We start from the raw sequence: 14,399 nt of genomic DNA, 5'->3' as shown, positions 1-14,399 counted from the left end.
CACTTGGACACCTGGGTCCCTGCACCCCCTTTCAGGCCTTCCTAAAGCAGCGCCTGTCTCTGGGCTGAGCTGCTGCCAGCCGTGGCCCCCCTCCGCAGCCTCCGTTTCCCCCTCCCCCCCCCGGCACCCCTCCCGCTCTCGCTCTACGTCACGGGTGACGTCGGAAGCCTGGGAGGGAGGAGGAGCGCGCTCCCCCCTACCTCAGCCAGCCGCTCCCGCTGCAGCTTGCTTAGCCCAGCCTCCCGCCCCCCCTTTCTCTAAAGCGAGCCCCCCACGCCTGACGGGAGCTATATAAGGCGGAACCAGGCAGGCGAAAGGGGCAGCGCAACCGAGCGGAGCCCAGGAGAGGAGACAGAGAGAGAAAGAGCCTGAGCGAGAGACGGGAAAGCAAGGAGGAAGCCATCGGTGCGTCGGGACAGAAACGCAGGTGTTCGGAGCGCCCGAGCTGGAGCTCCGCAGCCGCTAGTCATGTACCGCTCCACCAAGGGCGCCTCCAAGGCGCGCCGCGACCAGATCAACGCTGAGATCCGGAACCTCAAGGAGCTGCTGCCGCTGGCCGAAGCGGACAAGGTCCGGCTGTCCTACCTGCACATTATGAGTCTTGCCTGCATCTACACTCGCAAGGGAGTCTTCTTCGCTGGAGGTGAGCAAACCGGGGCTGAGACTCAAGCTGGGAAGTCTCAGGGAGAAGGAAGCTGAGGGAACCCGCTGGGACTGCCGCAGGTCTAGGGAAGCGTGTCTGCGAGCTGAGGGTGAGAAGGAACTTGGAGAACTCAAGACTTCCTACTTTGCCTCCTGAGTTCTGTCCAAACCTCACCTTAGTACTGAATAAATGTTAGAGAGCGTGGATAGTGTCCCTAGAGTCAGACTTACGGGAGCAGGAGAGCCAGGACAGAATGGTCCCAGTCCTCACCGGCGCGGAAGCGCTCTGGGAGCCAGGGGAGGGGAGCTTGGGAAGTTGCAGGGACGGAGCCAAAGCCTGGGGAAGCACAGCCGCTGTTCGCTATCGTGGAAGGGCTCATCTGCAGCCGGTGAAGCGCTGTCCACGGTGCTGACAGCATCACCGGGTTGCAAGGCTCTGCCCGCGGTGCTGAACGTTCGGGTGGCATTAGAGCGCTGTCCGTGGTCCTGAAACTCAGATTCTCCAACCCTCAGCCCCGACTTAGAAGTCGAAGGGCTCGCTAGCTGGAGAGATCCAGCAACAGGTTCCCCGGGCAAGAGCTGTGGGCAGTAGGTCAACAGGTGTGTGCAGAAGCAGGTCCATGAGAAACTCGATCCCAAAGTCTCTCACTTCTGTTTTGCTTCCTAGTCTTACTCCTGATTCACTCTATCTTCTCACTCTTCAGGCACTCCTCTGGCGGGCTCCACAGGGCTTCTCTCAGCTCAAGAGCTTGAAGACATAGTGGCAGCACTACCTGGATTTCTGCTTGTGTTCACAGCAGAGGGGAAGCTGCTATATCTGTCTGAGAGTGTGAGCGAGCATCTGGGCCACTCCATGGTGAGTGCTGAGGATCCTTTCAGCTTGGACTGCAGTGCAGATGGGGACACGATGAGTTTCCCCCTTTTGAGAGTCTGAGAATTACTGGGGGGGGGTTATACCCTACAAGATGCTGTATGCCAAAGATTGGCTTTTGTTGCCTTCACCAATGGTCATCTCTCCTTTACCTTTCTCTAGGTGGACCTGGTAGCCCAGGGTGACAGTATCTATGACATCATTGATCCAGCTGACCACCTAACTGTGCGCCAGCAACTCGCCCTGCCCTCTGCCCTGGATACTGGTGAGAACACCCTTCTTTCTCAATTCAATATCCGTCCTGCTGCCTTGCTCCTTCCCATTTTTGTCTCTCAGCCATTCACCTTCTCACTAGCTTTTCTTTCACTCACCCAGATCGCCTCTTCCGCTGTCGCTTCAACACCTCCAAGTCCCTCAGGCGCCAGAGTGCAGGCAACAAACTGGTGCTTATTCGAGGTCGATTCCACGCTCACCCACCTGGGGCCTACTGGGCAGGAAATCCTGTGTTCACAGCTTTCTGCGCTCCACTGGAGACAAGACCCCGCCCCGGCCCTGGCCCTGGCCCTGGTCCTGGCCCAGCCTCACTCTTCCTTGCCATGTTCCAGAGTCGTCATGCTAAGGACCTGGCCCTTCTGGATATCTCAGAGAGGTAAGTCCAGAGTATTCAGACCCCAGAAGAAAAGCAGGTCAGAATGAGGGGACCCTAGCTTCTGGAGACAGGGGCAGGGAGAATGAAATCTAAGGGTGTAGAAGACCTGGGGGTGGGGGAGGGAGATAACTGGGTATCAAGCAGGGAAAACAGAAAGCTGATCTCATCCTTTTCACCTTCCCAGTGTCCTAATCTACCTGGGCTTTGAGCGCAGTGAGCTGCTCTGTAAATCATGGTATGGATTGCTACACCCTGAGGACCTGGGCCACGCTTCTGCTCAACACTACCGCTTGTGTGAGTGTCCAGAGAGGCTGAGAAAAAGACAGGGAGTGGGGAAGGGCATGGGAAATCTGACCAAGAAGAGCTGTGACCAAGATTGAAGTTGGGGGGATATCAGAGGCTCACAGTTTTGAATTCCATAGGGTGAGCACTGAGATAAGGAGTCAAGGTGAGAATAGAATCAGAACTAGGGGATTCTGCATGGTGAGGTCAAAATAGGGAGTTGAATGGTGCAGGTGAGGGCAGTCAGAAAAGAAGGTGTCATGGATACCCTAATTCAGTGGAGAGGTCAGTTAGCAAGCGGGGAGTCTGGGTGGTGCTGTGTGATGGTTGTTCTAACTCTGCATCTCTTCTTTCCCCTCAGTGGCTGAAAGTGGAGATATTCAGGCAGAGATGGTGGTGAGACTGCTGGCTAAGCCTGGAGGCTGGGCATGGATTTACTGCCTTTTATATTCAGAAGGTCCAGAGGGCCCCATTACTGCCAATAACTACCCAATCAGGTGAGCTGCAAGGCAGGGGCCCGGGAGGCAGCTGAGGTGGAGGAAGAGATACAAACCAGAGAACTCTGGGAATGGACGCCAAACCCTTACCAGCTGCCTCTTCTTTCCCCTCCAGCGACATGGAAGCCTGGAGCCTCCGCCAGCAGTTGAACTCTGAAGAAACCCAGGCAGCCTATGTCCTGGGCACCCCGACCATGTTGCCCTCATTCCCGGAGAACATCCTCTCCCAGGAGCAGTGCTCCAGCCCTAATCCACTCTTCACCATGGGGCCTCCCAGAAGCACCAGTTTCCCCAGTGCTCCTGAGCTAGGTGCTGTCCCAACATCAGAAGAGCTTCCCCAAGCACCCAAGGACCTTGGCTTCAGTTACCTGACATTCCCATCAGGCCCTCAGCCTTCTCTTCAAGCAGACCTGAGCAAGGACCTTGTGTGCACGCCACCCTACACACCCCACCAGCCAGGAGGCTGTGCCTTCCTCTTCAGCCTCCATGAGCCCTTCCAGACCCACATGCCCGCTCCATCCAGCTCTCTACAAGAACAGCTGACTCCAAGCGCCGTGACCTTCTCTGATCAATTGACGCCCAACAGTGCAACTTTCCCAGATCCACTGACTAGCCCACTACAAGGACAACTGACTGAAACCTCAGCCAGAAGCTATGAAGATCCTTGCACCTCCACCTTCCCAGACCAGCTGCTTCCCAGCGCTGCCACCTTCCCAGAGCCTCTGAGCAGCCCTGCCCAGGAGCAGCTAACTTCTCCCAGCACATCATTCCAAGCACACCTGAACAGCCCCAGGCAAACTTTTCCAGAACAACTGAGCCCCAATTCCAGCAAGACTTACTTCGCCCAGGAGGGATGCAGTTTTCTCTATGAGAAGTTGCCCCCAAGTCCTAGCAGCCCTGGTAATGGGGATTGCACACTCTTGGCCCTAGCCCAGCTCCGGGGTCCCCTCTCTGTGGATGTCCCCCTGGTGCCTGAAGGCCTTCTTACACCTGAGGCCTCGCCAGTCAAGCAGAGTTTTTTCCACTATTCTGAGAAGGAGCAGAGTGAGATAGACCGTCTCATTCAGCAGATCAGCCAGTTGGCTCAGGGCATGGACCGACCCTTCTCGGCTGAGGCTGGCACCGGTGGGCTGGAACCACTTGGGGGGCTGGAGCCCCTGGACTCTAACCTTTCCCTGTCGGGGGCTGGTCCCCCTGTGCTCAGCCTGGAACTGAAACCCTGGAAATGCCAGGATCTGGATTTCCTGACTGACCCTGATCTGTTCCTGGAAGAGACGCCCGTGGAAGACATCTTCATGGATCTCTCTACCCCAGACCCCAATGGGGAATGGGAGTCTGAGGATCCCGAGGCAGCGGTCCCAGGAGGGGCCCCATCGCCTTGCAACAACCTGTCCCCAGAAGACCGCAGCTTCCTGGAGGACCTGGCCACATATGAAACCGCCTTTGAGACAGGTGTCTCAGCATTCCCCTACGATGGGTTTACTGATGAGTTGCATCAACTCCAGAGCCAAGTTCAAGACAGCTTCCATAAAGGTGAGTCCAGCCAGAATGTTCAAGAACTCAAGTTCCTGTCTTGCCAACAAGGCGCTGGGTGGAGCTAGACAAGTAAATTCCCCTCTCTGTACCTCAGTTTTATTAGTGAGATATTTATTATTCTAGTTGTTAGGATAACTTCACTTGCGGTGTAGAGCAAGTACTAATGGAAAATAATATGGAGGTTCTGGATAATTAGGCCTTGAGGGCAGAGGTTAGGGTGTGGGATAAAATACAAAAGAATCTTGAATAATAGTTGGTGCTTCCTAACTCTATGAGGGACCTAGGTCTGCTATCCCAACCCATTTCATAAATGAAGTTAATCAAGGGTCCCAGAGTTAAAGAAACTTGCTTAGGGTTACACAACAAGTTGATGGAAGAAGGATTAGTGCCAGTATTCTTTGTCCCCTAAAGGGAATACAGAGTGAGATTTGACAGGAGTTTGATAAAGACAGTGGGACTCAGCCCTTGGCCCCATGAGAGAGTCCTTGCTATGGCTACATCCTTTCCAAAACCACAGCCATAGTTTCACTCCATTCATCCAAACTGCTCCTTTATCTGCTGAGCCTCTGGTGATCAGTCATGGGACCAAGATATTTGAAGCCCATCCCATGTGCCAATGGTACATCACACCCTCAGCCTATCTCTCCTAATAAGCCTAACTGACTGTCTGTCTCTCTCTCTCTATCTCTCTGCAGATGGAAGTGGAGGGGAACCAACGTTTTGAATAAGTCTGTGACTTAACGTCGTCAAGTATGGCATATTGTCATCAAGACGTGGAGCCGTTCTCCACCCCCCCGGGGTTGTTGGGGGGATTCTGGGGGCCAGAGGGGGATAGATCTGATTCCCCAGGCCCTTCAGGATTTGGGGGGGGAGGTGGGAGGACAAGGGAGGGGAGCTTCTTTTTAAAATTTAGAGACATCAAACGATCCCAGTTTCCATTTCAATCTGTATTCACTCGTAGTGAGTTTCCTTGAATGGGATTTCAAGCGGAGAATGGGGGAGTCTCACTTCCCCCGCCCCGCGCTGCCCCATGGGCCTGGGCCAGTTCTCCACTCCTGGGGGCCAAGTCACCCCTGGGTCTTGGTGGGGGAAAGGCAGTGCCCATCTGGGCCAGCCTGTGCCCTGAGGGGCTCTTGACACCCACGTAGAATTCTCTACACACCAGTAACGGGATTTCAATTCCGATGGACTCTGCCGCCCTGGCGGCTCTTCTTGTGACTTTTGCGCCCCGCGCCTGGGGTGGGGGGCGCGAAGAGACGCTACGTTCCTTTCCGATGGAGGAAGGCAGACCTGCCGCCGTCACACGTGTGCTTGCACGAGTGCGTGTACCTGGTGCGGGACTCACCCGGCTGCCCGACTGCCTGGGCCTGCCCAGGTGGCCACCTCGTGGTGCTGCGGTGACTTTGTAGCCAACTTTATAATAAAGTCCAGTTTGCCTTTTTGGTACTCCTGGTGTCGAGCTCTTCTGTGAAAAGGGTAGAGTGGGGATTCAAGAAGGTTGAGAGGCCCCGACAGGAGCCTGGGGGTCGGGAGGGAAACTTTAGATGCACTGACAGCCCTGGCATTTCTTTGTTCACTCATGTACTCACTCATTCATTTACTCATTCATTCATTAACGCAACACCTAAGTGTTCTACATGTGGTCCACCCTGTGCTAAGAGCTGGGAGCTGAAACAGATGCTACGTCTTAACTTTAAGATGCTTTGGTGTCCAGTGCTAGAGGGCATTGGAGTCTTGTCTCTGGTCCAGACTTCCAGTCCTCCCAGTGTGGAAGGGGGCAGAAAGGTCTGGGGTGGGTAGGGGATCCAGCTAGGCATTTTCCTGGATGTGAGTGTGAAGTTTCAGGACATGAGTTTCTTTCTTCAGCCTGGCCCTATAGGCAAGCAAATTCCCTGGATTTAAGGCCCCAGATCTTCTCATTGGAGATGGTAACCTCCGCACCTCTCCACAATCCCTGCATGTAGCTTGCAGCTGACACTTTTATATCACTTATTCAATGCAATAAAGCCTCTGGACAGGTGTATTTCATTGATGGAGAAATTGAGGATCAGAGGTAAAAGGGGATTTGCCCCCACAGGTAGGGAGAGGCACAGGTGGGAGACATCCCCACATCATCTGTGTCCAAGCCCTGGCCTGTCCCCTCTTCCCCAAGAGCCCATGAATCATCATCTCAAATCATCCATCCCAGATTCCCTGAGAAGGGCAGGCTTAGGCGGGAGCAGGGGCCTCTTCCCCTCCAGGTCTGGGAGCTAGAGCAGACCCTGAACTCCTGAGCAGAATATAACTTAGTCAAGAGAAAAGGTTTCCAAAAACACTGTCTTCATCCAAGCTTGAGGGTCAACAACCACAGAGTATGGTGGGGGCAGGAATAAAAATTAGGAGACAGAAAGACCTGGATTCAAATCCCACCTGCACAACTATTTGCCGAGTGTGACCTGAGCCTCAGCTTCTTTGCAGATGAAATGGAGTTAAAGGAAACATCCCTGACCTCCCAAAGATGGGGCCTCCTATAAGGTGAGGAGCACAGAAAGGTCTAAGTTATTAAAGTGAATCAGAAGTCAATGGTGACTGAAAAGGCTCACAAGTTACTTTCTCAAAGTGGGGAAGGCCCCCACCCCAATCCAGCGAATACACAGGCTAGATTCCAGGAACTGAGAGCTCAACACTGAGAATTCTGCAAACCTCCTCTTACTCCAAACCCTCCAGCTCTGAAGCCATGCACTTCAGAGGTCCTATGGGAAGGAAGACATTCCAAGGATGGTTTTTCCAGTAGTCACGTATGGATGTGAGAGTTGGGCTCTAAAGAAAGCTGAGCGCCAAAGAATTGATGCTTTTGAACTGTGGTGTTGGAGAAGACTCTTGAGAGTTCCTTGGACTGCAAGGAGATCCAACCAGTTCATCCTAAAGGAAATCAGTCCTGAATATTCATTGGAAGGACTTATGCTGAAGCTGAAACTCCAATACTTTGGCCACCTGATGCAAAGAACTGACTCATTTGAAAAGACCCTGATGTTGGGAAAGATTGAAGGCAGGAGGAGAAGGGGACGTAGAGGATGAGATGGTTGAATGGCATCACCAACTTAATGGACGTGAGTTTGAGTAAACTCTGGGAGTTGGCGATGGACAGGAAGGCCTGGCGTACTGCAGTCCATGGGGTCACAAAGAGTCAGACACGACTGAGCGACTGAACTGAACTGATGACTTTTTTCCACCTTGAACACATCCTTGGGTGAAACAGGAAGGTGCAATCTTGTCCTTAATTCCTGTGCGTCTGTTCTCCAAGTTAAAAGAACTGGCCTATAGGCACTTCCCTGGTGGTCCAGTGGTTAAGACTCTGGGCTTCCACTGCAAGGGACACAGGTTCAATCTCTGGCTGGGGGACTAAGACCCCACATGCCGGGCATCACGGCCCAAAGAGGAAAAAGCTCACTCCTGTGAGCCCTAAGAGGACTCTGTGCCTGCTCAGCCCCCAACCAAGTACAGGGTCAGACGCATGGCAGACATACTAGAAATATTTTATCGAGAGGACCACTTCTGAAGATCAGCCCAACGATTTGGGTAGAAAGTCAGCAATTTCTACCACAAAATTTTGTTCCTAAGTTCTGCAGAGGCCTGAGAGTTGTATCTTTCACCTTGGAATCTTAAGTGATCATAAACTCAAGACATATACTAGAGTTCCATCTAAAAACCTCTCTGGTTTGTTAACTAAACCTATTGTGGCAATCATTTTGAAATCAGTTCATTTCAGTTCAGTTGCTCAGTTGACTGAACCCTATAAACCTCCCTGGTTGTCCTCAAAATCAAGGGTGAGCAAAATCAGTTCAAGTTTGAGAAGTTGCAACAGTCAAGAAGAGCCTAAGGAAACATGAAGACAAAATACAATATATTCTAGACAGGATCTTGGAACAGCAAAAAGGACATAGGTTAAAAACTAAGGGGCTTCCCTGGCAGTCTAGTGGTTAAGACCCTGTGCTTCCCATGCAGGGGACATGGGTTCAATCCCTGACCGGGAAACCAAGGTCTCATATGCCGAATGGCATGGCCAAAAAAAAAAAAAAAAAAAACCCCACAAAAACTAAGGAAACCTGAATAAAGTGTGGATTTTAGTTAATAATAATGTATTGATGTTTGATCATTAATTGTGACAAATGTACCACATAAGTGTACAGTGTTAATAATACAGGAAATAATAAGTATGGAGTAGATGGAAACTACTATTTTCACATATCTGTACATCTGAATCTATTCTGAAATTTAAAGTTTCTTTAAAAGGCAAAACTAAATAAAGGGACATTGTAAAAATTAAAAATACGTGAGAATAGAGAAACACCTCTCTGGTGTTTGGTGGTGGTGGCAGTAGGTGACAGCAGAGTGTGTGTTTTGATCTGAAGCCTTCTCAGCATTCATTGAATATGAGAGCCCAGCCACCAAGTCCAGAAGAGCCAATGGCTCCACCTGCTGGACAGAGAAGGATCTGCTTCTGTTTCTCTCCCTGGTGAGGTCCCTGTGACTGAGACCATCAGAGCTTAGAACACATGGATAAACTGAGGCTGGAGAGGAAAGAACGTGCCCAGATGGCACTCCCAGAATTGCTGAAGAAGCCAGATCAAACCCTCAGCCAGTTTCCTTCCCACCAATACCAAACTCTGTCCTGGGAGCAGAATGTAAGAGAAAAGGTTCAAGTTTGGGGGCATAGAGACTGACCTCAAGGGCTGGCTCTGCATCCTTATTTTTTAATGTGGTAAATATTTACAAAATCTACAGGTGCCAGGGACTGTTCTGGGTGCTTAGGGAAACATCAGTGAACAGACAAAGTGGGGATTCTCTGCTGGTCCAGTGGTTAAGACTCTGCCTTGCAATGCAGGGGACATGGGTTCCATCCCTGGCCCGGGAACTAAGATCCCACACGCCATGGAGCAAGTGAGCCCACATGCCACAACAAGAGGGTCTGTGACCTGCAACAAAAGATCCCACATGCAGCAATGAAGATCCTGCATGCTGCAACTGACCCAAGGCAGCCAAAAGAAAAAAAAAGGTAAAGATCCCTGGGCCCACAGAGCTTACATTCTAGCTGTGGGTTGTTACTGTTGTTCAGTAGCTAAGTTGGGTCCTGCTCTTTGCAACCCCATGGACTGCAGCACACCAGGCTTCCCTGTCCTTCACTATCTCCCGGAGTTTGCTCAAACTCATGTCCATTGTGCCAATGATGCCATCCAACCATCTCATCCTCTGTCGCTCCCTTCTCCTTCTGCCCTCAATATTTCCCAGCATTAGGGTCTTTTCCAATAAGCTGGCTCTTCACATCAGGTGGCCAAAGTAGTGGAGCTTCAGCTTCAGCATCAAGACTTCTAATGAATATTCAGGGTTGATTTCCTTTAGGATTGACTGGTTTGATCTCCCTGCTGTCCAAGGGACTCTCAAAGAATCTTCTCCACCACCACAGTTTAACAAGCATCAATTCTTCAGTGCTGTCTTCTTTATGGTCTGACTCTCACATCTGTGCATGACTACTGGAAAAACCATAGCTTTGACTATACAGACTTTTGTCAGCAAAGTGATGTCTCTGCTTTTTAATATGCTCTCTAGGTTGGTCATAGCTTTCCTTCCAAAAAGCAAGTGTCTTTTAATTTCATGGCTGCAGTCACCACCCACAGTGATTTTGGAGCCCAAGAAAACAAAATCTGTCACTGCTTTCACTTTCCCCCATCTATTTGCCATGAGTGACTATAATGGGAATTCCTAATAACGTACTTTCACAACCTTGAGAAATTTCACAGAAATAGCACCTGGAAAAACAGCATATATTAAGAAATTATGTAAACGATTATCTTTCACATTCTCCTTAAGAATAATCTCCTTGTTACAACCCCCAAGGCCAGACCCAGAAGGGAGTATGACTGGGATCATGAAAGCATGGACCTTGGAACACTGAGTCAGCGCCAGGCATGAAGGCTGCTTATGCACTTACTAACTGTTCCTGAGACTAGCCCAGAAGGGGACGACCTAGGGTAAACACAGGAGATCTGGACTGTGTCAGTGTAGTCCACGACACTTAGGAGCAGGTGATTAACACGGCATGTGTCTTGAGAAAGATGAAATCTGAGAAAGTCTTGTAGTCTGCAGTTAGGAATAAAAGCCAGACTCAGAGTGGACTGTGCACCTCAGTCCAGTAGAGGCTGCAGGTCCCCTGACCATTGCACCAGGTTTCGTGTTCTGTCTTCATTCTCGTCACTTGCTCCCGGTGAGTTATTAGGGCAACAAGTGATGGGACCAGATGTCGTGATCTTGGTTTTTCGAATGTGAAGTTTTAAGTCAGCTTTTTCACTCTCCTCTTGCACATTCATCAAGAAGCTCTTTAAATTCTCTTTGCTTTCTGACGTAAGGGTGGTGTCATCTGCATATCTGAGGTTGTTGATATTTCTCCCAGAAATCTTGATTCCAGCTTGTGCTTCATCCAGCCTGGCATTTCGTGTGGTGTACTCTCCATATAAATTAAATAAGCAGGGTGACAATATACAGCCTTGACATACTCCTTTCCCAGTTTTGAACCAGTCCTTTTGTTTCATGTCCAGTTCTAACTGTTGCTTCTTGGCCTGCATACAGGTTTCTCAAGAGGCAGGTAAGGTGGAATGATGTTCCCATCTCTTGAAGAATTTTCCAGTTTGTTGTGATCCACAAAGTCAAAGGATTTAGTGTAGTCAATGAAGCGGAAATAGATGTTTTTCTGGAATTCCCCTGCTTTCTCTATGATCTAATGGATGTTAGCAATTTGATCTCTTGCTCCTCTGCCTTTTCTAAATCCAGCTTGTACATCTGGAAGTTCTTGGTTCACATACTGTTGAGAATTTTGAACATTGCTAGCATGTGAAATGAGCACAGTCATATGGTAGTTTGAGCACTCTTTGGCATTGCCCTTCTTTGGAAATGGGATGAAAACTGACCTTTTCCAGTCCTGTGGTCACTGCTGAGTTTTCAAAATTTGCTGACATATTGACTGCAGCACTTTAGCAGCAGCATCTTTTAAGATTTAAATAGCTCAGCTGGAATTCCATCACCTCCATTAGCTTTGCTTGTAGTAATGCTTCCTAAGGTGCACTTGACTTCACACATCAAGATGTCTGGCTCTAGATGAACAACCACACCATTGTGATTATCCAGGTCATTAAGATCTTTTTTTGCACAGTTCTTCTGTGAATTCTTGCCACCTCTTCTTAATATCTTCTGCTTCTGTTAGGTCCATGCTGTTTCTGTCCTTTATTGTGCCCATCTTTGCATGAAATGTTCTCTTGGTATCTTCAATTTTCCTGAAGAGATCTTTTTATTTCTATTGAGAATAGCAAAGAGATCTTCTGTCTGTCTATTCTATTGTTTTCTTCTATTTCTTTGCACTGTTCAGTTCAGAGGCTTTCTTATCTCTCCTTGCACTTTGTTGGAACTCTGCATTCAGATGGGTATATCTTTCTCTTTCTCCTTGGCCTTTCATTTGCATTCTTCTCTCTGCTATTTGTAAGGCCTCCTCAGACAACCATTTTGCCTTTCTTGCATTTCTTTTCTTTGGGACGGGTTTGGTCACCACCTCCTGTACAGTGTTACGAACCTCCAGCCATATTCTTCAGGCTCTGTATCAGGTCTAATCCCCTGAATTGATTTATCACTTCCACTGTATAATCATAAGGGATTTGATTTAGGTCATACTTGAATGGTCTAATGGTTTTCCCTACTTTCTTCAATTTAAGTTTGAATTTTTCAATAAGGAGTTCATGATCTGAGTCGCAGTCAGCTCCTGGCCTTGTTTTTGCTGACTGTATAGAGCTTCTCCATCTTCAGCTGCAAAGAATGTTATCAATATGATTTTGATACTGACCATCTGGTGATGTCCATATGCAGAGTCACCTCTTGTGTTGTTGGAAGATGGTCTTTGCTATGACCAGTATGTTCTCTTGACAAAACTCTTAGCCTTTGTCCTGCTTCATTTTGTACTCCAAGACCAAACTTGCCTGTTATCCAGGTATCTCTTGACTTCCTACTTTTACATTCCAATCTCCTATGATGAAAAGGGCATCTTTTTTGCTGTTAGTTTAGAAGGTCCTGTAGGTCTTCATAGAACCATTCAACACCAGCTTCTTCAGCTGAAGAGGCTGAAGCAGCCGTGGGTAGATGCAACAAAAGTGAATAAAATCTCAAAGGCGCATACAGTACATGCAGTCAGGGACAGAGCCGCTGCTTTGGTAGAGAACCACAGCTGCGGTCAGAGTCCTGACTTAGAGTGCGGTGACGGGAAGCCTTTTCCTAGGAGGCAACATTGAGTTAAGACCTCAAAGATGAGAAACAGGAGTAAGAATGTTCCAGGCCAAAGGAAAGCAAGAGGAGATGGGAAAGGCTTTCACCTGCTTAAGGACTAGCAAGGACATCAGTGTGGCTGGATCCAGGCCAGCCAGAGGAAGAGACGTTGGAGAGGAGGGGAAAGATTACTCAGGGCCTAAAACCGTGACAGGAAACAGATTTTATCTCCACATGCAGTAGGGATCCATTGAGGAGATCTAAGCAGGAGAATGACATGATTTGATTCACAGATTAAAGCCAACCCCCTGACAATGTGTGGAGAAAGGATTGGAGGAAGCAAGAGTGGAAGCCGAGAGGCCAGGTAGGCTCCTGCAGTGGTGCAGGCAGGAGGAAATGAGAGCTTTCACCAGGTATGAACGGAAGTAAAGGACTGGATTTGGGCTACTTCGGAGATGTGTGTGTGTGTGTGTTTGTGTGTATGTATGTGTTAGTCATTCAGTCGTATCTGACTCTTTGCAACCCCATGGATTGCACCCCGCTCCTCTGTCCATGGAATTCTCCAGGCAAGAATATTGGAGTGGGTTGCCATTCCCTTCTCCATGGGACCTTCCTGACCCAGGGGTTGAAGCCAGGCCTCCTGCATTATGGGCAGATTCTCTGCCATCTTGGCCACCAGGGAAGCCCACTTTGGACACAGAACTAACATGATTTGCTAAGGCATTTAAAGTGGGGATGAGGAAATGAGAGGCGCCTTGTATCTCTGACTTTAGCAACTGGATGAAGAGTTGATGTTTATTTAGACTGGGATGAGATGAGCATCAGGACTTTTGTAGTATCGTCTGGTGCTGGCAGGACTAATTCCCAACCTCTCTGGATGAGGGCATATCCATCTTAAGCCTCAAGGAGCTCCCAGAAATAATGTGTCACAGGCATTGAGCAGGACACAATCAAAGATAACCAGACACACAAGGAAGCAAGACAATATGAACAAGAATTTGCAGAGCAAACATACACAGTAACATATATTGGAGTAGTCAGTCATGAATTTAAAACAACTATATTTTTTCATGTTTAAAGAAGTAAATTACAAAGTCAAGAACGTCTATGGGGAACATGAAATGGTAACAGTGATAAAGCAGACTTGAAAAAGAGCCAGTAGAACCTCTAACAATAAAATAGATGAAAACTAAAATTAAAAAACAATTGGAGGGCTTCCTTGGTGACTCAGTGGTAAAGAATCCACCTGCCAATGCAGGAGACATGGGTTCAATCCCGGATCCAGAAAGGTCCCACAGGCCTTGGAGCATCTAAACCCGAGTGCCACAATTACTGAACCTGTGCTCTAGAGCCTGGGAGCCGCAACTGCTGAGCCCACGAGCCATAACTACTGAAGCCTGCCCATCCTAAAGCCTGTGCTCCACAATAAGAGAAGTCACTGCGATGAGATGCCCGTGCAGCACAACTGGAGGGTGGCCCCTGTTCACTGAAACTAGAGAGAAGCCAACACGGCGGCAAGACCTAGCACAGCCATGGAAAAATAGTGGAAAACTGGAAGAGCCAAAAAGTCGTAGTGCCATATGAAGATGTTTTTTTGTTTTGGCAAAAAAATTATAAAACAATGTGCTGAGTGGCCCATTTG

The 14,399-nt window shown here is 49.1% G+C and overlaps 1 protein-coding gene across 4 annotated transcripts; it reads left to right on the top strand.

The window, feature by feature from the left end:
• Positions 1–277: 277 nt before the first annotated feature.
• On the top strand, positions 278–5,923 carry NPAS4 (neuronal PAS domain protein 4). Of its 4 annotated transcripts, XM_027532309.1 has the most exons (8): positions 282–643; positions 1,347–1,498; positions 1,676–1,778; positions 1,889–2,162; positions 2,347–2,456; positions 2,806–2,941; positions 3,057–4,474; positions 5,173–5,923. In XM_027532309.1, exons 1-8 carry the CDS (start codon positions 469–471, stop codon positions 5,199–5,201), a joined length of 2,397 nt encoding a protein of 798 aa, XP_027388110.1. In that variant the 5' UTR covers positions 282–468; the 3' UTR covers positions 5,202–5,923. The 4 variants fall into 4 exon arrangements, with proteins under 4 accessions (XP_027388109.1, XP_027388111.1, XP_027388108.1 ...); XM_027532307.1 differs by having other exon boundaries at positions 281–643; positions 3,057–5,923; XM_027532310.1 differs by lacking the exon at positions 2,347–2,456 and having other exon boundaries at positions 279–643; positions 1,676–2,162.
• Positions 5,924–14,399: the final 8,476 nt, after the last annotated feature.

This window comes from Bos indicus x Bos taurus, chromosome 29, assembly GCF_003369695.1.
Source record: "Bos indicus x Bos taurus breed Angus x Brahman F1 hybrid chromosome 29, Bos_hybrid_MaternalHap_v2.0, whole genome shotgun sequence".
Classification (NCBI taxonomy): Eukaryota; Metazoa; Chordata; class Mammalia; order Artiodactyla; family Bovidae; genus Bos; species Bos indicus x Bos taurus.
The sequence above is the reverse complement of the archived record's forward strand: the minus strand, read 5'-3'. Positions and strand labels throughout refer to the sequence as shown.